This window comes from Bombina bombina, chromosome 2 (genome assembly GCF_027579735.1).
Source record: "Bombina bombina isolate aBomBom1 chromosome 2, aBomBom1.pri, whole genome shotgun sequence".
Lineage (NCBI taxonomy): Eukaryota > Metazoa > Chordata > Amphibia > Anura > Bombinatoridae > Bombina > Bombina bombina.
In genome coordinates, this window is record NC_069500.1 from 621364210 (window position 1) to 621384810 (window position 20601).

At 40.7% G+C, this 20601-nt stretch overlaps 1 protein-coding gene across 1 annotated transcript in view; it reads right to left on the reverse strand.

Annotated features, from left to right (window-relative positions):
- Nucleotides 1-20601, reverse strand: part of KIAA2026 (KIAA2026 ortholog) — a 305243-nt gene that overhangs the window by 89572 nt on the left and 195070 nt on the right. Inside the window, exons 6-7 of the mRNA XM_053702562.1 lie at nt 7323-7438; nt 6115-6278 (exon numbers count right to left, since the gene is read on the reverse strand). Of these exons, the coding sequence (XP_053558537.1) occupies nt 6115-6278; nt 7323-7438 (280 nt within the window). The remainder of the gene's footprint in view (nt 1-6114; nt 6279-7322; nt 7439-20601) is intronic.

Sequence of the window (20601 nt, forward strand, 5' to 3'; positions counted from 1 at the left end):
TACCTTTGTTTTTAATGCATTTTTTAATACATTTATGATATTTTATTATTGTTTTTAGATGCCGGCATCCTTAGTAAATTGTGTATGTGTTAACACGATATTTGCCTAAACCGCTATATAAATTTATTATATATAAAAATACTTTGTTCTTAGTAACATTTTGTTTCTCCAGTTATTTCATTGTATAATCTAAATTATCTGTTGGTTAGCTCTATCTTTAGAGCGCTTATCCCACATCTATCTTTATTGGTCATATGATCCCTCCTAGGCTCCGCCTACCCCAGTCATTCGACCGACGTACAGGAGGAAATATGCATAGGAGAAACCATATGATACCATGGTGACTGTAGTTAGAGAAAATAATTCATCAGACCTGATTAAAAAAAAAAACCAGGGCGGGCCGTGGACCGGACACACCGTTGGAGAAAGTAATTTATCAGGTAAGCATAAATTCTGTTTTCTCCAACATAGGTGTGTCCGGTCCACGGCGTCATCCTTACTTGTGGGAACCAATACCAAAGCTTTAGGACACGGATGAAGGGAGGGAGCAAATCAGGTCACCTAAATGGAAGGCACCACGGCTTGCAAAACCTTTCTCCCAAAAATAGCCTCCGAAGAAGCAAAAGTATCAAATTTGTAAAATTTGGCAAAAGTGTGCAGTGAAGACCAAGTCGCTGCCTTACATATCTGGTCAACAGAAGCCTCGTTCTTGAAGGCCCATGTGGAAGCCACAGCCCTAGTGGAGTGAGCTGTGATTCTGTCAGGAGGCTGCCGTCCGGCAGTCTCATAAGCCAAACGGATAATGCTTTTAAGCCAAAAAGAAAGAGAGGTAGAAGTTGCTTTTTGACCTCTCCTTTTACCAGAATAAACAACAAACAAAGAAGAAGTTTGTCTGAAATCTTTAGTGGCCTCTAAATAGAATTTTAGAGCACGGACTACGTCCAAATTATGTAACAAACGTTCCTTCTTTGAAACTGGATTCGGGCACAAAGAAGGTACAACTATCTCCTGGTTAATATTCTTGTTGGAAACAATTTTCGGAAGAAAACCAGGCTTAGTACGCAAAACCACCTTATCTGCATGGAACACCAGATAGGGCGGAGAACACTGCAGAGCAGATAACTCAGAAACTCTTCTAGCAGAAGAAATTGCAACCAAAAACAAAACTTTCCAAGATAATAACTTAATATCTACGGAATGTAAGGGTTCAAACGGAACCCCTTGAAGAACTGAAAGAACTAGATTAAGACTCCAGGGAGGAGTCAAAGGTCTGTAAACAGGCTTGATTCTAACCAGAGCCTGAACAAACGCTTGAACGTCTGGCACAGCTGCCAGCCTCTTGTGAAGTAAAACAGATAACGCAGAAATCTGCCCCTTCAGAGAACTTGCAGATAATCCCTTCTCCAAACCCTCTTGAAGAAAGGATAAAATCCTAGGGATTTTTATCTTGTTCCATGGGAATCCTTTAGATTCACACCAATAGATATATTTTTTCCATATCTTATGGTAAATTTTTCTAGTTACAGGCTTTCTAGCCTGAATCAGAGTATCTATTACAGAATCTGAAAACCCACACTTTGATAAAATCAAGCGTTCAATCTCCAAGCAGTCAGTTGGAGAGAAACCAGATTCGGATGTTCGAATGGACCTTGAACAAGAAGGTCCTGTCTCAAAGGTAGCTTCCATGGTGGAGCCGATGACATATTCACCAGGTCTGCATACCATATGCGTGGCCACGCAGGAGCTATCAAGATCACCGAAGCCCTCTCCTGGTTGATCCTGGCTACCAGCCTGGGAATGAGAGGAAACGGTGGGAAAACATAAGCTAGGTTGAAGGTCCAAGGTGCTACTAGTGCATCTACTAGAGTCGCCTTGGGATCCCTGGATCTGGACCCGTAAGAAGGAACCTTGAAGTTCTGACGAGACGCCATCAGATCCATGTCTGGAATGCCCCATAATTGAGTTATTTGGGCAAAGATTTCCGGGTGGAGTTCCCACTCCCCCGGATGGAATGTCTGACGACTCAGAAAATCCGCTTCCCAATTTTCCACCCCTGGGATGTGGATTGCAGACAAGTGGCAGGAGTGATCCTCCGCCCATTGAATTATCTTGGTCACTTCCTCCATCGCCAGGGAACTCCTTGTTCCCCCCTGATGGTTGATATATGCAACTGTCGTCATGTTGTCTGATTGAAACCTTATGAATTTGGCCTTTGCTAGATGAGGCCAAGCTTGAGAGCATTGAATATCGCTCTTAGTTCCAGAATGTTTATCGGGAGAAGAGATTCTTCCCGAGACCATAGACCCTGAGCTTTCAGGGGTTCCCAGACCGCGCCCCAGCCCACCAGACTGGCGTCGGTCGTGACAATGACCCACTCTGGTCTGCGGAAGCTCATTCCCTGTGACAGATTGTCCGGGGTCAGCCACCAACGGAGTGAATCTCTGGTCCTTTGATCTACTTGAATCGTCGGAGACAAGTCTGTATAATCCCCATTCCACTGTCTGAGCATGCACAGTTGTAATGGTCTTAGATGAATTCGTGCAAAAGGAACTATGTCCATTGCTGCAACCATCAATCCTATTACTTCCATGCACTGCGCTATGGAAGGACGAAGAACAGAATGAAGAACTTGACAAGAGCTTAGAAGTTTTGATTTTCTGACCTCTGTCAGAAAAATTCTCATTTCTAAGGAGTCTATTATTGTTCCCAAGAAGGGAACTCTTGTCGACGGGGAAAGAGAGCTTTTTTCTATGTTTACTTTCCATCCGTGAGATCTGAGAAAGGCTAGGACGATGTCCGTATGAGCCTTTGCTTTTGACAGAGACGACGCTTGAATCAGGATGTCGTCCAAGTACGGTACTACTGCAATGCCCCTTGGTCTTAGAACCGCTAGAAGGGACCCTAGTACCTTTGTGAAAATTCTCGGAGCAGTGGCTAATCCGAAAGGAAGTGCCACAAACTGGTAATGCTTGTCCAGAAAAGCGAATCTTAGGAACTGATGATGTTCCTTGTGGATAGGAATATGGAGGTACGCATCCTTTAAATCCACCGTGGTCATAAATTGACCTTCCTGGATGGTAGGAAGGATCGTTCGAATGGTTTCCATTTTGAATGATGGAACCCTGAGAAATTTGTTTAGGATCTTGAGATCTAGAATTGGTCTGAACGTTCCCTCTTTTTTGGGAACTATGAACAGGTTGGAGTAAAACCCCATCCCTTGTTCTCTTATTGGAACTGGATGAATTACTCCCATCCTTAACAGGTCTTCTACACAATGTAAGAATGCCTGTCTTTTTATTTGGTTTGAAGATAATTGAGACCTGTGGAACCTTCCCCTTGGGGGTAGTTCCTTGAATTCCAGGAGATAACCTTGAGAAACTATTTCTAGTGCCCAAGGATCCTGAACATCTCTTGCCCAGGCCTGAGCAAAGAGAGAAAGTCTGCCCCCCACCAGATCCGGTCCCGGATCGGGGGCCATCCCTTCATGCTGTTTTGGTAGCAGTGGCGGGCTTCTTGGCCTGCTTACCCTTGTTCCAGCCTTGCATCGGTCTCCAGGCTGGTTTGGGTTGAGAAGTATTACCCTCTTGCTTAGAGGATGTAGAAGTAGAGGCTGGTCCGTTTCTGCGAAAGGGACGAAAATTAGGCTTATTTCTAGCCTTAAAAGACCTATCTTGAGGAAGGGCGTGGCCCTTTCCTCCGGTGATGTCTGAAATAATCTCTTTCAAATCAGGACCAAACAGTGTTTTGCCCTTGAAAGGGATGTTAAGCAATTTTGTCTTGGAAGACACATCCGCTGACCAAGACTTTAGCCAGAGCGCTCTGCGCGCCACGATAGCAAACCCTGAATTTTTCGCCGCTAATCTCGCTAATTGCAAAGCGGCATCTAGAATAAAAGAGTTAGCCAATTTAAGTGCATGAACTCTGTCCATAATCTCCTCATACGAAGATTCCTTATCGAGCGACTTTTCTAGTTCTTCGAACCAGAAACACGCTGCCGTAGTGACAGGAACAATGCATGAAATTGGTTGAAGAAGGTAACCTTGCTGAACAAACATTCTTTTAAGCAAACCCTCTAATTTTTTATCCATAGGATCTTTAAAAGCACAACTATCTTCTATGGGAATAGTAGTGCGTTTGTTTAGAGTAGAGACCGCCCCCTCGACCTTAGGGACTGTCTGCCATAAGTCCTTTCTGGGGTCGACTATAGGAAATAATTTCTTAAATATAGGGGGAGGCACAAAAGGTATGCCGGGCCTTTCCCATTCCTTGTTTACTATGTCCGCCACCCGCTTGGGTATAGGAAAAACATCGGGGGGCACCGGAACCTCTAAGAACTTGTCCATCTTACATAATTTCTCTGGAATGACCAAATTGTCACAATCATCCAGAGTAGATAATACCTCCTTAAGCAGTGCGCGGAGATGTTCTAATTTAAATTTAAATGTTACAACATCAGGTTCAGCTTGTTGAGAAATTTTCCCTGAATCTGAAATTTCTCCCTCAGACAAAACCTCCCTCCTGGCCCCTTCAGATTGGTGTGAGGGTATGTCAGAAGCGTTATCATCAGCGTCCTCTTGCTCTTCAGTGTTTAAAACAGAGCAATCGCGCTTTCTTTGATAAGTAGGCATTTTAGATAAAATATTTTTAATAGAATTATCCATAACAGCCGTTAATTGTTGCATAGTAATAAGTATTGGCGCACTAGATGTACTAGGGGCCTCTTGTGTGGGCAAAACTGGTGTAGACACAGAAGGGGGTGATGCAGTACCATGCTTACTCCCCTCATCTGAAGAATCATCTTGGGCACTATTATTATCTGTGGCATCATTGTCCCTACTTTGTTTGGACACCATGTCACAATTATCACATATATTTAAAAGGGGAGACACATTGGCATTCATACATATAGAACATCGTTTATCTGATGGTTCAGACATGTTAAACAGGCTTAAACTTGTCAACAAAGCACAAAAAACGTTTTAAAATAAAACCGTTACTGTCACTTTAAATTTTAAACAGAACACACTTTATTACTGAAAATGCGAAAAAGTATGAAGCAATTGTTCAAAATTCACCAAAATTTCACCACAGTGTCTTAAAGCCTTAAAAGTATTGCACACCAAATTTGGAAGCTTTAACCCTTAAAATAACGGAACCGGAGCCGTTTTTACATTTAACCCCTATACAGTCCCAGGAATCTGCTTTGCTGAGACCCAACCAAGCCCAGAGGGGAATACGATACCAAATGACGCCTTCTATAAGCTTTTTCAGTGGATCCTAGCTCCTCACACATGCATCTGCATGCCTTGCCTTCCAAAAACAACTGCGCATTAGTGGCGCGAAAATGAGGCTCTGCCTATGACTAGAGAAGGCCCCCATCTGAAAAAGGTGTCCATACAGTGCCTGCCGTTTTTTAACAACAATCCCCAAGATTATAATAACTATAAAGCGCTATAATCTGTCAAATATGCTTAGCAAGTAATCGTTTTAGCCCAGAAAAACGTCTACCAGTTTATTAAGCCCTTATAAAGCCTTTATTCTTATACTTAATCTAAGAAAATGGCTTACCGGTCCCCATAGGGAAAATGACAGCCTTCCAGCATTAACAAGTCGTGTTAGAAATGTGGCCATCATACCTCAGGCAGAAAAGTCTGCCAACTGCTTCCCCCAACTGAAGTTACTTCATCTCAACAGTCCTGTGTGGAAACAGCAATCGATTTTAGTAACGTCTGCTAAAATCATCTTCCTCTCACAAACAGAAATCTTCTTCTCTTTTCTGTTTCAGAGTAAATAGTACATACCAGCACTATTTTAAAATAACAAACACTTGATTGAAGAATAAAACTACATTTAAACACCAAAAAACTCTTAGCCATCTCCGTGGAGATGTTGCCTGTGCAACGGCAAAGAGAATGACTGGGGTAGGCGGAGCCTAGGAGGGATCATATGACCAGCTTTGCTGGGCTCTTTGCCATTTCCTGTTGGGGAAGAGAATATCCCACAAGTAAGGATGACGCCGTGGACCGGACACACCTATGTTGGAGAAAAGAGCATATGTTACATGTTAAACAGGGCTGTTTTGGTACCAACATTTTAACAAGATACTTAACTTACCAACAGAATCTTTCTTTAGCATTTCTTGATGATTTATATCCATGGCACTTGTTACAGCGTTTGGACATTTGCTAACATTGCACACTTCATGAGAAAAGGATTCCCTGTTTAAATCTTGATCAGAGTGACGTTTGAAATCGTCGTAGTCCTTTTTTATTCTGGCTCTACAATAGCACAGATCATTGAAGAGTTATTACTTTTGCAAATAAGTACATCACAACAGAACTTTTGTTATTTCAATGCATGTTTAAAAGTGTGATTTTTTTAAAATAAATTATCTAGAGGAAGGATTAGATAGCAATATCTAAAACAATCTATTTAATTGTGAAAGGTTATTAGGTAAGAGAAGCACAGAAGTGCATTACAAGGGGATTTGAAAAAGCTGAAAGAATGGTCTGTTAAATGGGAAATGTAATTTCATTTACAAAACACGATGAAACAGAAGTGGACAAGGACTTTGGGTTCTTGGGGATGACAACCTAAAAAATAGTGGTTCATAATAAGCAGCAAATAAGGTATAGGCATAAATACAATAGGCCATGGATGCAAGAGAAATAATATATTCTGCCCCTTTATAAATTACTGGAATGCAGTTTTGGGGAAGAGTGACACAACACAACTAGACAAGGTTCAGAAAAGATGCTACAAAATTAACAAAGAGATTGGAGGATTTAAGCTGAGGAGAGGTTAGCCAAACTGTTTACTCTGAAAAGAGGTCCATGACGGATGATTTAATAACTTGCAAATGTATTCATGGTTCATGTGGATAGTTGGCAGGTGCAATTTTATTCAAAGAAATGGTTACACTTTATGGCTAGAGAAAAAGACATTTAATCTCCAACCAAGAAAAATATTTTTAGATGTAAGAGAAATTGAACTTTGGAACTCAGCTTGAGCACTTTTATAAAAAGTCTTAGAAATATTTAGCCTTAAAACAGAATGAAAGGTTATGATTACTTGTGTTAAATGGGTAGCCATTTTACACTTGTCAGTTTTTGAATAAGGATGAAAGAGGATCTCTAAAGGTTGAACGTAACTTTTTGTCTTCTTTTAACCTCATCTGCTATGTTACTCTAATAATTTATGGATAAACATACAGTAGCTATTACAAGCAGACATTACAAGGCTACATTGTATTTGGGAAGTTCTTTTTTATTTTAAACTAGAGATGTCAAATTTGTTTATATTAATATGTAGATTGTTCTTACCTGTTTCTTTGAAACGCCTTTAGCAACTTTGGTTCCCAAGGTAACAATTCATTTAGCAAGCGTATTAAGGTGCAATGCAATTCTTTTACACCTTGTCTTCTAAAGTGCCACTTTTCCTAAACAGAAACATTATATTTTATGCAGGCATAATAAACACATATGTTAAATTAATTTGTATAGCTATAGATAATAAAAAGTCAATAACGATATAAAGTGGGACTTTGTGGCAAATAAAAGTCTACACACCCTTAAAGGGAGATGAAACCTTAAGGGGACAGCCTACACCAGAATTGTTATTGTTTTGAAAGATAGATAATCCCTCTATTACCATTCCCTAGGTTTGCATAACCAACACAGTTTTATTAATACACTTTTTACCCCTTTGATTACTTTATATTTAAGCCTCTGCAAACTGCCCCCTTACTTCAGTTCTTTTGACAGACTTGCATTTTAGCCAATCAGTGCTGTCTCCTAGGTAAATCCATGTGCGTAAGCACAGTGTTATCTATATGACACACATGAACTAACACCCTCTAGTGGTGAAAAACTTTCAAAATGCATTCAGCTAAGCTGCGGCCTTCGAGGTCTAAGAAATTAGCATATGAACCTCCTAAGTTTAGCTTTCAACTAAGAATACCAAGAGAACAAAGCTAAATTGATAATAAAAGTAAATTGGAAAGTTGTTTAAAATGACATGCCCTATCTGAATCATGAAAGTTTATTTTGGACTAGACTGTCCCTTTAAAGATTCAAATAGAGCATGCAACTTTAAATAACTTTCCAATTTATTTCTGTTATCTAATTTGTTTTGTTTTCTTTATATTCTTTGTTAAAAAGTATACCTAGGTAGACTCTTGTCATTGGCTTTTAGCTAGCTCCCAGAAGTGCATTTCTGTGTCTTCAACAAAGGATCCCAAAAGAATAAAGCAAATTAGATAATAGAAGAAAATTGGAGTTGTTTAAAACTGTATGATCAATCTGATTCATGAAAGTAAACATTTAGGTTTCATGTCCCTTTTTTTAAATGTAATAATGAAAGCAAGATAAATCATGGCAGACCATTTTCCCCTTTTAGTAAAGACTTCAATAATTAAGGTGGAAAAAAGCCTGATCATTTTTTTCAGAATGATAAAAAAAAAAGACTTTCGATGAATTGGTTGCACACCATTTACAATGTGTTTGGTGTCTGTGTTCAAATTTAACCAATCACATTCTATAGCATGTACAAAGCCCAATTTGTAAATGTGTACTTCTTATAAGCTTCATACAAATTCAGCTGTTCAAAGTTTGCATAGTGCAGATATAACAATGTTGCAGAAGGAACAAATTAAATGTCAAAATTATTTTTTTGTTAAATGCGACAGATAGGAGGAAAGTGTCATAAACTAATTCTGAAGGCACGGCATATATCGTGGAGAACTGTGAAAGCTTTTATTACGAGTAGGAAACGAGAACAACAACCTTAAAGGGATAGTCTACTCCAGAATGTTTATTGTTTAAAACGATAATTCCTTTATTACCCATTCCCCAGTTTTGCGTAACCAACACAGTTATATTAATATACTTTTTACCTCTGTGATTACAGTACCTTGTATCAAAGCCTCTGCAGACTGCCCCCTTATCTCAGTTCTTTTGACAGACTTGCATTTTAGCCAATCAGTGCTGACTCATAAATACCTCAATGGGAGTGAGCATAATCTTTATCTATATGGCACACACAAACTAGCATCCTCTAGCTGTGAAAATATGCACTGAGATAAGAGCCTTCATGGGCTTAGAAACTGGTGTATTAGCCTACCTTGTTTTAGCTTTCAACAAAGAATACCAAGAGAAAAAAGCAAATTTGATGATAAAAGTAAATTGGAAAGTTGTTTAAAATGACATGCCCTATCTGAATCATGAAAGTTTAATTTTGACTAGACTGTCCCTTTAAAGTAAATACAGGAACTGGAATTAATAGCAGTAACTGACCATTCCTTGCATATTAAAGACATTTAGCATGTTGCCCACAAGTATGAGCTATTGGCTAGGGTGGCAAGTCAGAAGCCAATTTTCACAAACATGATATACAAGACCTGGCCTTTAAAAAATCTAGGCATGCTCATACATCCCACTACCATTGTTCTCAGTCAAAGACACCTAGAGTATGTACACTCCTCTAAGAGACTTCCACCCTGTGAAGCCCAATAGTCTTTTTAAGGTAATTTGCAAGTAAGAGATGTGAATGCATTTTCTCTTTCAACTGACTGACTCAACTTTCCCACCCTGATCAGCTTTGCCTAAAATGATCATATCAAATCGTTTCTGAAAACCAATGCCCACCACCCTTCAACACACTTGTAACTCCAGTATGGTATATATGGTATGGTATATATCTTTGCATCTTAAAGGTACATGAAACCCAACATGTTTTCTTTTATGATTCAGATAGAAATAAAATTTAAAAAAACTTTCCAATTTACTTCTATTATCAAATTTGGGTCCTTCACATGTTATTCTTTGTTGAAGAGATATCTAGATAGGTATTGTGCACATGTCTGCTGCACTAGATGACAGTAAATAGTGCTCTTGCTAATATATAACATTGTTGCAAAACTGCTGCCATACAGTGCTGAAGACACGTGCACACTCCTGAACTTACCTTCCTACCTTTTAACAAGGATAAGAAGAAAACAAAGAAAATTTGATAATAAAAGTAAATTGAAAAGTAATATAAATTTGTATGTTTTGAATAATGAAAGAAAGCTTGTGGGTTCTATGTCCCTTTAACCTACAGTAAGTGTACCACTGTGTGGCAGGTGTCCAGTATTTGACAAAACAAAAAACCCAGCGATCCTCAAGGCACTTTTTTTTTTTTTAAACAAGCTGAATTTTAATATCAAGAGACAAAGTTAAACATTGACATGCATGATCTCAGCTAGCAGGCTTCTGGTGTCCAGTATTGCAAGGAGGTGCGTGGAAAAACATAATTTATGCTTACCTGATAAATTCCTTTCTTCTGTAGTGTGATCAGTCCACGGGTCATCATTACTTCTGGGATATTACTCCTCCCCAACAGGAAGTGCAAGAGGATTCACCCAGCAGAGCTGCATATAGCTCCTCCCCTCTACGTCACTCCCAGTCATTCGACCAAGGACCAACGAGAAAGGAAAAGCCAAGGGTGAAGTGGTGACTGGAGTATAAATTAAAAAATATTTACCTGCCTTAAAAACAGGGCGGGCCGTGGACTGATCACACTACAGAAGAAAGGAATTTATCAGGTAAGCATAAATTAGGTTTTCTTCTGTTAAGTGTGATCAGTCCACGGGTCATCATTACTTCTGGGATACCAATACCAAAGCAAAAGTACACGGATGACGGGAGGGATAGGCAGGCTCTTTATACAGAAGGAACCACTGCCTGAAGAACCTTTCTCCCAAAAATAGCCTCCGATGAAGCAAAAGTGTCAAATTTGTAAAATTTGGAAAAAGTATGAAGCGAAGACCAAGTTGCAGCCTTGCAAATCTGTTCAACAGAGGCCTCATTCTTGAAGGCCCAAGTGGAAGCCACAGCTCTAGTAGAATGAGCTGTAATTCTTTCAGGAGGCTGCTGTCCAGCAGTCTCATAAGCTAAACGAATTATGCTACGAAGCCAAAAAGAAAGAGAGGTAGCGGAAGCTTTTTGACCTCTCCTCTGCCCAGAGTAAATGACAAACAGAGAAGACGTTTGTCGAAATTCCTTAGTTGCCTGTAAGTAAAATTTTAGAGCACGGACTACATCCAGGTTGTGCAGTAGACGTTCCTTCTTTGAAGAAGGATTTGGGCATAAAGAAGGAACAACAATCTCTTGATTGATATTCCTGTTAGTAACTACCTTAGGTAAGAACCCAGGTTTAGTACGCAGGACTACCTTATCCGAATGAAAAATCAAATAAGGAGAATCACAATGTAAGGCTGATAATTCAGAGACTCTTCGAGCCGAGGAAATAGCCATTAAAAATAGAACTTTCCAAGATAACAACTTTATATCAATGGAATGAAGGGGTTCAAACGGAACGCCCTGTAAAACATTAAGAACAAGGTTTAAACTCCATGGTGGAGCAACAGTTTTAAACACAGGCTAAATCCTGGTCAAAGCCTGACAAAAAGCCTGGACGTCAGGAACTTCTGACAGACGTTTGTGTAACAGAATGGACAGAGCTGAGATCTGTCCCTTTATTGAACTAGCAGATAAACCCTTTTCTAAACCTTCTTGTAGAAAAGACAATATCCTAGGAATCCTAACCTTACTCCAAGAGTAACCTTTGGATTCACACCAATATAGGTATTTACGCCATATCTTATGGTAAATCTTTCTGGTAACAGGTTTCCTAGCCTGTATTAAAGTATCAATAACTGACTCAGAAAACCCACGTCTTGATAAAATCAAGCGTTCAATTTCCAAGCAGTCAGCTTCAGAGAAGTTAGATTTTGATGTTTGAAGGGACCCTGTATCAGAAGGTCCTGCTTCAGAGGTAGAGACCAAGGTGGACAGGATGACATGTCCACCAGGTCTGCATACCAAGTCCTGCGTGGCCACGCAGGTGCTATTAGAATCACTGATGCTCTCTCTTGTTTGATTCTGGCAATCAATCGAGGAAGCAACGGGAAGGGTGGAAACACGTAAGCCATCCTGAAGTCCCAAGGTGCTGTCAGAGCATCTATCAGGACTGCTCCTGGATCCCTGGATCTGGACCCGTAACGAGGAAGCTTGGCGTTCTGTCGAGACGCCATGAGATCTATCTCTGGTTTGCCCCAACGTCGCAGTATTTGGGCAAAGACCTCCGGATGAAGTTCCCACTCCCCCGGATGAAAAGTCTGACGACTTAAGAAATCCGCCTCCCAGTTCTCCACTCCCGGGATGTGGATTGCTGACAGGTGGCAAGAGTGAGACTCTGCCCAGAGAATTATCTTTGATACTTCCATCATAGCTAGGGAGCTTCTTGTCCCTCCCTGATGGTTGATGTAAGCAACAGTCGTGATGTTGTCCGACTGAAACCTGATGAACCCCCGAGTTGTCAACTGGGGCCAAGCCAGGAGGGCATTGAGAACTGCTCTCAATTCCAGAATGTTTATTGGCAGGAGACTCTCCTCCTGACTCCATTGTCCCTGAGCCTTCAGAGAATTCCAGACGGCACCCCAACCTAGAAGGCTGGCGTCTGTTGTTACAATTGTCCAGTCTGGTCTGCTGAACGGCATCCCCCTGGACAGATGTGGCCGAGAAAGCCACCATAGAAGAGAATTTCTGGTCTCTTGATCCAGATTCAGAGAAGGGGATAAGTCTGAGTAATCCCCATTCCACTGACTTAGCATGCACAGTTGCAGTGGTCTGAGGTGTAAGCGTGCAAAGGGTACTATGTCCATTGCCGCTACCATTAAGCCGATTACCTCCATGCATTGAGCCACTGACGGGTTTTGAATGGAATGTAGGGTGCGGCAAGCACTTTGAAGTCTTGTTAGCCTGTCCTCTGTCAGGTAAATCTTCATTTCTACAGAATCTATAAGAGTCCCCAGGAAGGGAACTCTTGTGAGTGGAACGAGTGAACTCTTCTTTTCGTTCACCTTCCATCCATGTGACCTTAGAAATGCCAGCACTAACTCTGTATGAGACTTGGCAGTTTGAAAGCTTGAAGCTTGTATCAGAATGTCGTCTAGGTATGGAGCTACCGAGATTCCCCGCGGTCTTAGTACCGCCAGAAGAGCACCCAGAACCTTTGTGAAGATTCTTGGAGCTGTAGCCAATCCGAATGGAAGAGCCACAAACTGGTAATGCCTGTCTAGGAAGGCAAACCTTAGGTACCGATAATGATCTTTGTGAATCGGTATGTGAAGGTAAGCATCTTTTAAATCTACAGTGGTCATGTACTGACCCTCTTGGATCATAGGTAAAATTGTCCGAATAGTCTCCATCTTGAACGATGGAACTCTTAGGAATTTGTTTAGGATCTTTAAGTCCAGGATTGGTCTGAAAGTTCCCTCTTTTTTGGGAACCACAAACAGATTTGAGTAAAACCCCTGTCCCTGTTCCGATCGTGGAACTGGATGGATTACTCCCATTAACAAGAGCTCTTGTACGCAGCGTAGAAACGCCTCTTTCTTTGTCTGGATTGTTGACAATCTTGACAGATGAAATCTCTCTCTTGGAGGAGAGTATTTGAAGTCCAGAAGGTATCCCTGAGATATTATCTCTAGCGCCCAGGGATCCTGGACATCTCTTGCCCAAGCCTGGGCGAAGAGATAAAGTCTGCCCCCCACTAGATCCGATCCCGGATCGGGGGCCCTCAATTCATGCTGTTTTAGGGGCAGCAGCAGGTTTCCTGGCCTGCTTGCCCTTGTTCCAGGACTGGTTAGGTTTCCAGCCTTGTCTGTAGCGAGCAACAGCTCCTTCCTGTTTTGGTGCAGAGGAAGTTGATGCTGCTCCTGCTTTGAAATTACGAAAGGAACGAAAATTAGACTGTCTAGCCTTAACTTTGGCTTTGTCCTGAGGCAGGGCATGGCCTTTACCTCCTGTAATGTCAGCGATAATCTCTTTCAACCCGGGCCCGAATAAGGTCTGCCCTTTGAAAGGTATATTAAGCAATTTAGACTTAGAAGTAACATCAGCTGACCAGGATTTTAGCCACAGCGCCCTGCGTGCCTGAATGGCGAATCCTGAATTCTTCGCCGTAAGTTTAGTAAGATGTACTACGGCCTCCGAAATGAATGAATTAGCTAGTTTAAGGACTCTAAGCCTGTCCGTAATGTCGTCCAGAGTAGCTGAACCAATGTTCTCTTCCAGAGACTCAATCCAGAATGCCGCTGCAGCCGTGATCGGCGCAATGCATGCAAGGGGTTGCAATATAAAACCTTGTTGAACAAACATTTTCTTAAGGTAACCCTCTAACTTTTTATCCATTGGATCTGAAAAAGCACAGCTATCCTCCACCGGGATAGTGGTACGCTTAGCTAAGGTAGAAACTGCTCCCTCCACCTTAGGGACCGTTTGCCATAAGTCCCTTGTGGTGGCGTCTATTGGAAACATTTTTCTAAATATCGGAGGGGGTGAGAACGGCACACCGGGTCTATCCCACTCCTTAGTAACAATTTCAGTAAGTCTCTTAGGTATAGGAAAAACCTCAGTACTCGTCGGTACAGCAAAATATTTATCCAACCTACACATTTTCTCTGGTATTGCAACTGTGTTACAATCATTCAGAGCCGCTAACACCTCCCCTAGTAATACACGGAGGTTTTCCAGTTTAAATTTAAAATTTGAAATATCTGAATCCAGTCTGTTTGGATCAGAACCGTCACCCACAGAATGAAGTTCTCCGTCCTCATGTTCTGCCACCTGTGACGCAGTGTCTGACATGGCCCTAATATTATCAGCGCACTCTGTTCTCACCCCAGAGTGATCACGCTTACCTCTTAGTTCTGGTAATTTAGCCAAAACCTCAGTCATAACAGTAGCCATATCCTGTAATGTGATTTGTAATGGCCGCCCAGATGTACTCGGCGCTACAATATCACGCACCTCCCTCTGAGCGGGAGATGTAGGTACTGACACGTGAGGCGAGTTAGTCGGCATAACTCTCCCCTCGTTGTTTGGTGAAATTTGTTCAATTTGTACAGATTGACTTTTATTTAAAGTAGCATCAATACAGTTAGTACATAAATTTCTATTGGGCTCCACTTTGGCATTGCAACAAATGACACAGGTATCATCCTCTGAATCAGACATGTTTAACACACTAGCAAATAAACTTGCAACTTGGAAATACAATTCAATTAGAATAATATTAAAACGTACTGTGCCTTTAAGAAGCACAGAAGATCTATGACAGTTGAAAATTAATAAATTGAAACAGTTATAGCCTCAATCCTTGTAAACAACACAACTTTAGCAAAGGTTTAATCCCATTAGCAAGATAACAAATTCTGAAAGCAGGAAACAAATTACAGAATAAACGTTTTTTATCTCAGTCAAACTACAATTCTCACAGCTCTGCTGAGAGAAATTACCTCCCTCAAAATAAGTTTTGAAGACCCCTGAGCTCTGTAGAGATGAACCGGATCATGCAGGGAATACAATGAGTTGCTGACTGAAATATTTGATGCGTAGTAAAAGCGCCAAAAAACGGCCCCTCCCCCTCACACACAGCAGTGAGGGAGAACAGAAACTGTCAGAAAACAGATTAAGCAACTGCCAAGTGGAAAAATAGTGCCCAAACATTTATTCACTCAGTACCTCAGTAAATGAAAACGATTTTACATTCCAGCAAAAACGTTAAACATAATCTCTAGTTATTAAACAGCTTTATGTATTTCTTACAGTGTAATTCTAGTGAAGTACCATTCCCCAGAATACTGAAGTGTAAAGTATACATACATGACATTATATCGGTATGGCAGGATTTTCTCATCAATTCCATTGTCAGAAAATAAAAGCTGCTACATACCTCTATGCAGATTCATCTGCCCGCTGTCCCCTGATCTGAAGTTTACCTCTCCTCAGATGGCCGAGAAACAGCAATATGATCTTAACTACTCCGGCTAAAATCATAGCAAAACTCTGGTAGATTCTTCTTCAAACTCTGCCAGAGAGGTAATAACACACTCCGGTGCTATTTTAAAATAACAAACTTTTGATTGAAGATATAAAACTAAGTATAATCACCATAGTCCTCTCACACATCCTATCTAGTCGTTGGGTGCAAGAGAATGACTGGGAGTGACGTAGAGGGGAGGAGCTATATGCAGCTCTGCTGGGTGAATCCTCTTGCACTTCCTGTTGGGGAGGAGTAATATCCCAGAAGTAATGATGACCCGTGGACTGATCACACTTAACAGAAGAAATTAGCCTTTATCCCCTGGAAAATGCCCGAACCCTGGTATCTTGAAGAGGGAGAGGTGTGGGGCTGCAAGCTGCACCTCTCCACTTCCACTGCCGCAGACAAGTTTAGTACTGAGTGTGGAGCGAGTACCAGGGTGGCAGACATCTCACAAACCCAGAGACCACTACACACATTGCATTTAATTGAAAGCTTTATAGGAGAGCTGCTTTTGTATAGAATATAAGCACAAAAACAACATTCATGCTTACCTGATAAATTAATTTCTTTCATTATGGTGAGAGGCCATCACATGTGGGATTAAAGTCTGGTTTAATAGGTGGAGGCAAAACACCAAACATAACAGATCTTAAATCCCTCCCACTTTCCTAGAATCCCTCAGTCATACATATGGTATAAGGAGAAATTTTAAAAAGTAGGATAGGAAAAGCAGGGTAAGTTAAGTACAAACAGGCACTGCCTCCAAATGTTATAGAAAAACAAAGGTGGGTATTGGATACTCTCACCATCATGAAAGAAATTAATTTATCAGGTAAATATAAATATTGTTTTCTATCATGAGATTGTTAAGAGTCCACAAGTTATCATGAGTGATAAACCTAAACTGTGAAGTCGAAGAGACCACTATGAAATAGGAAGAGAAAGAAACAGTTCTAGCAGGAAAAACAAAATTTATGCTTACCTGATAAATTTCTTTCTTTCTTGACACGGTGAGTCCACAGAATCATCAATTACTGTTGGGAATATCACTCCTGGCCAGCATGAGGAGGCAAAGAGCATCACAGCAAAGCTGTTAAAGGGACATGAAACCCAAATTTTTTCTTTCATGATTTAGAAAGAGCATACAATTATAAACAACTTTCTAATTTACTTCTATTATCTATTTTGCTTCATTCTCTTGATATTCTTTGCTGAAAAGCATATCTAGATATGCTTAGTAGCTGCTGATTGGTAGCTGCACATAGATACCTCCTGTGATTGGTTCACAGTGTGCATCGCTATTTCTTCATTAAAGTATATCTAAAGAATGAAGCAAATTAGGTAATAGAAGTAAATTGGAATGTTGTTTAAAATTATATTCTCTACCTTAATCATGAAAGAAAATGTTTGGGTATAGTATCCCTTTAAGTATCACCTCCCGTCCCACAACCCCCCGTCATTCGACCAAAGGAAAAGGAGACAAAGGAAATAACACAAGGTGTAGAGGTGCCTGAGGATTATATAAAAAAAACCTGTCTGAAATAAGGGCGGGCCGTGGACTCACCGTGTCAAGAAATAAATACATTTATCAGGTAAGCATACATTTTTTCTTTCTTAAGACACGGTGAGTCCACAGAATCATCAATTACTGTTGGGAATCAATACCCAAGCTAGAGGACACAGATGATTATGGAGGGACAAGACAGGTAACCTAAACAGAAAGCACCACTGCTTGAAGAACCTTTCTCCCAAAAGAAGTCACATCAAATTTATAGAATTTAGAAAAAACATAATTTATGTAAGAACTTACCTGATAAATTCATTTCTTTCATATTAGCAAGAGTCCATGAGCTAGTGACGTATGGGATATACATTCCTACCAGGAGGGGCAAAGTTTCCCAAACCTTAAAATGCCTATAAATACACCCCTCACCACACCCACAATTCAGTTTAACGAATAGCCAAGAAGTGGGGTGATAAGAAAAAAGTGTGAAAGCATATAAAATAAGGAATTGGAATAATTGTGCTTTATACAAAAAAATCATAACCACCACAAAAAAGGGCGGGCCTCATGGACTCTTGCTAATATGAAAGAAATGAATTTATCAGGTAAGTTCTTACATAAATTATGTTTTCTTTCATGTAATTAGCAAGAGTCCATGAGCTAGTGACGTATGGGATAATGACTACCCAAGATGTGGATCTTTCCACGCAAGAGTCACTAGAGAGGGAGGGATAAAATAAAGACAGCCAATTCCTGCGGAAAATAATCCACACCCAAAATAAAGTTTAATGAAAAACATAAACAGAAGATTCAAACTGAAACCGCTGCCTGAAGTACTTTTCTACCAAAAACTGCTTCAGAAGAAGAAAATACATCAAAATGGTAGAATTTAGTAAAAGTATGCAAAGAGGACCAAGTTGCTGCTTTGCAAATCTGATCAACCGAAGCTTCATTCCTAAACGGCCAGGAAGTAGAAACTGACCTAGTAGAATGAGCTGTAATCCTTTGAGGCGGAGTTTTACCCGACTCGACATAGGCATGATGAATTAAAGATTTCAACCAAGATGCCAAAGAAATGGCAGAAGCTTTCTGGCCTTTTCTAGAACCGGAAAAGATAACAAATAGACTAGAAGTCTTTCGGAAAGACTTAGTAGCTTCAACATAATATTTCAAAGCTCTAACAACATCCAAAGAATGCAACGATTTCTCCTTAGAATTCTTAGGATTAGGACATAATGAAGGAACCACAATTTCTCTACTAATGTTGTTGGAATTCACAACCTTAGGTAAAAATTCAAAAGAAGTTCGCAACACCGCCTTATCCTGATGAAAAATCAGAAAAGGAGACTCACAAGAAAGAGCAGATAATTCAGAGACTCTTCTGGCAGAAGAGATCGCCAAAAGGAACAAAACTTTCTAAGAAAGTAATTTAATGTCCAATGAATGCATAGGTTCAAACGGAGGAGCTTGAAGAGCCCCCAGAACCAAATTCAAACTCCAAGGAGGAGAAATTGACTTAATGACAGGTTTTATATGAACCAAAGCTTGTACAAAACAATGAATATCAGGAAGATTAGCAATCTTTCTGTGAAAAAGAACAGAAAGAGCAGAGATTTGTCCTTTCAAAGAACTTGCGGATAAACCTTTATCTAAACCATCCTGAAGAAACTGTAAAATTCTCGGAATTCTAAAAGAATGCCAAGAAAAATGATGAGAAAGACACCAAGAAATATAAGTCTTCCAGACTCTATAATATATCTCTCTGGATACAGATTTACGAGCCTGTAACATAGTATTAATCACAGAGTCAGAGAAACCTCTTTGACCAAGAATCAAGCGTTCAATCTCCATACCTTTAAATTTAAGGATTTGAGATCCTGATGGAAAAAAGGACCTTGCGACAGAAGGTCTGGTCTTAGCGGAAGAGTCCACGGATGGCAAGAAGCCATCCGGACAAGATCCGCATACCAAAACCTGTGAGGCCATGCCGGAGCTACCAGCAGAACAAACAAGCATTCCTTCAGAATCTTGGAGATTACTCTTGGAAGAAGAACTAGAGGCGGAAAGATATAGGCAGGATGATACTTCCAAGGAAGTGATAATGCATCCACTGCTTCCGCCTGAGGATCCCGGGATCTGGACAGATACCTGGGAAGTTTCTTGTTTAGATGAGACGCCATCAGATCTATTTCTGGAAGCTCCCACATTTGAACAATCTGAAGAAATACCTCTGGGTGAAGAGACCATTCGCCCGGATGCAACGTTTGGCGACTGAGATAATCCGCTTCCCAATTGTCTATACCTGGGATATGAACCGCAGAGATTAGACAGGAGCTGGATTCCGCCCAAACCAGAATTCGAGATACTTCTTTCATAGCCAGAGGACTGTGAGTCCCTCCTTGATGATTGATGTATGCCACAGTTGTGACATTGTCTGTCTGAAAACAAATGAACGATTCTCTCTTCAGAAGAGGCCAAGACTGAAGAGCTCTGAAAATTGCACGGAGTTCCAAAATATTGATCGGTAATCTCACCTCCTGAGATTCCCAAACTCCTTGTGCCGTCAGAGATCCCCACACAGCTCCCCAACCTGTGAGACTTGCATCTGTTGAAATTACAGTCCAGGTCGGAAGAACAAAAGAAGCCCCCTGAATTAAACGATGGTGATCTGTCCACCACGTTAGAGAGTGTCGTACAATCGGTTTTAAAGATATTAATTGAGATATCTTTGTGTAATCCCTGCACCATTGATTCAGCATACAGAGCTGAAGAGGTCGCATGTGAAAACGAGCAAAGGGGATCGCGTCCGATGCAGCAGTCATAAGACCTAGAATTTCCATGCATAAGGCTACCGAAGGGAATGATTGTGACTGAAGGTTTCGACAAGCTGAAATCAATTTTAGACGTCTCTTGTCTGTCAAAGACAGAGTCATGGACACTGAATCTATCTGGAAACCCAGAAAGGTTACCCTTGTCTGAGGAATCAATGAACTTTTTAGTGAATTGATCCTCCAACCATGATCTTGAAGAAACAACACAAGTCGATTCGTATGAGATTCTGCTAAATGTAAAGACTGAGCAAGTACCAAGATATCGTCCAAATAAGGAAATACCACAATACCCTGTTCTCTGATTACAGACAGAAGGGCACCGAGAACCTTTGTAAAAATTCTTGGAGCTGTAGCTAGGCCAAACGGCAGAGCCACAAACTGGTAATGCTTGTCCAG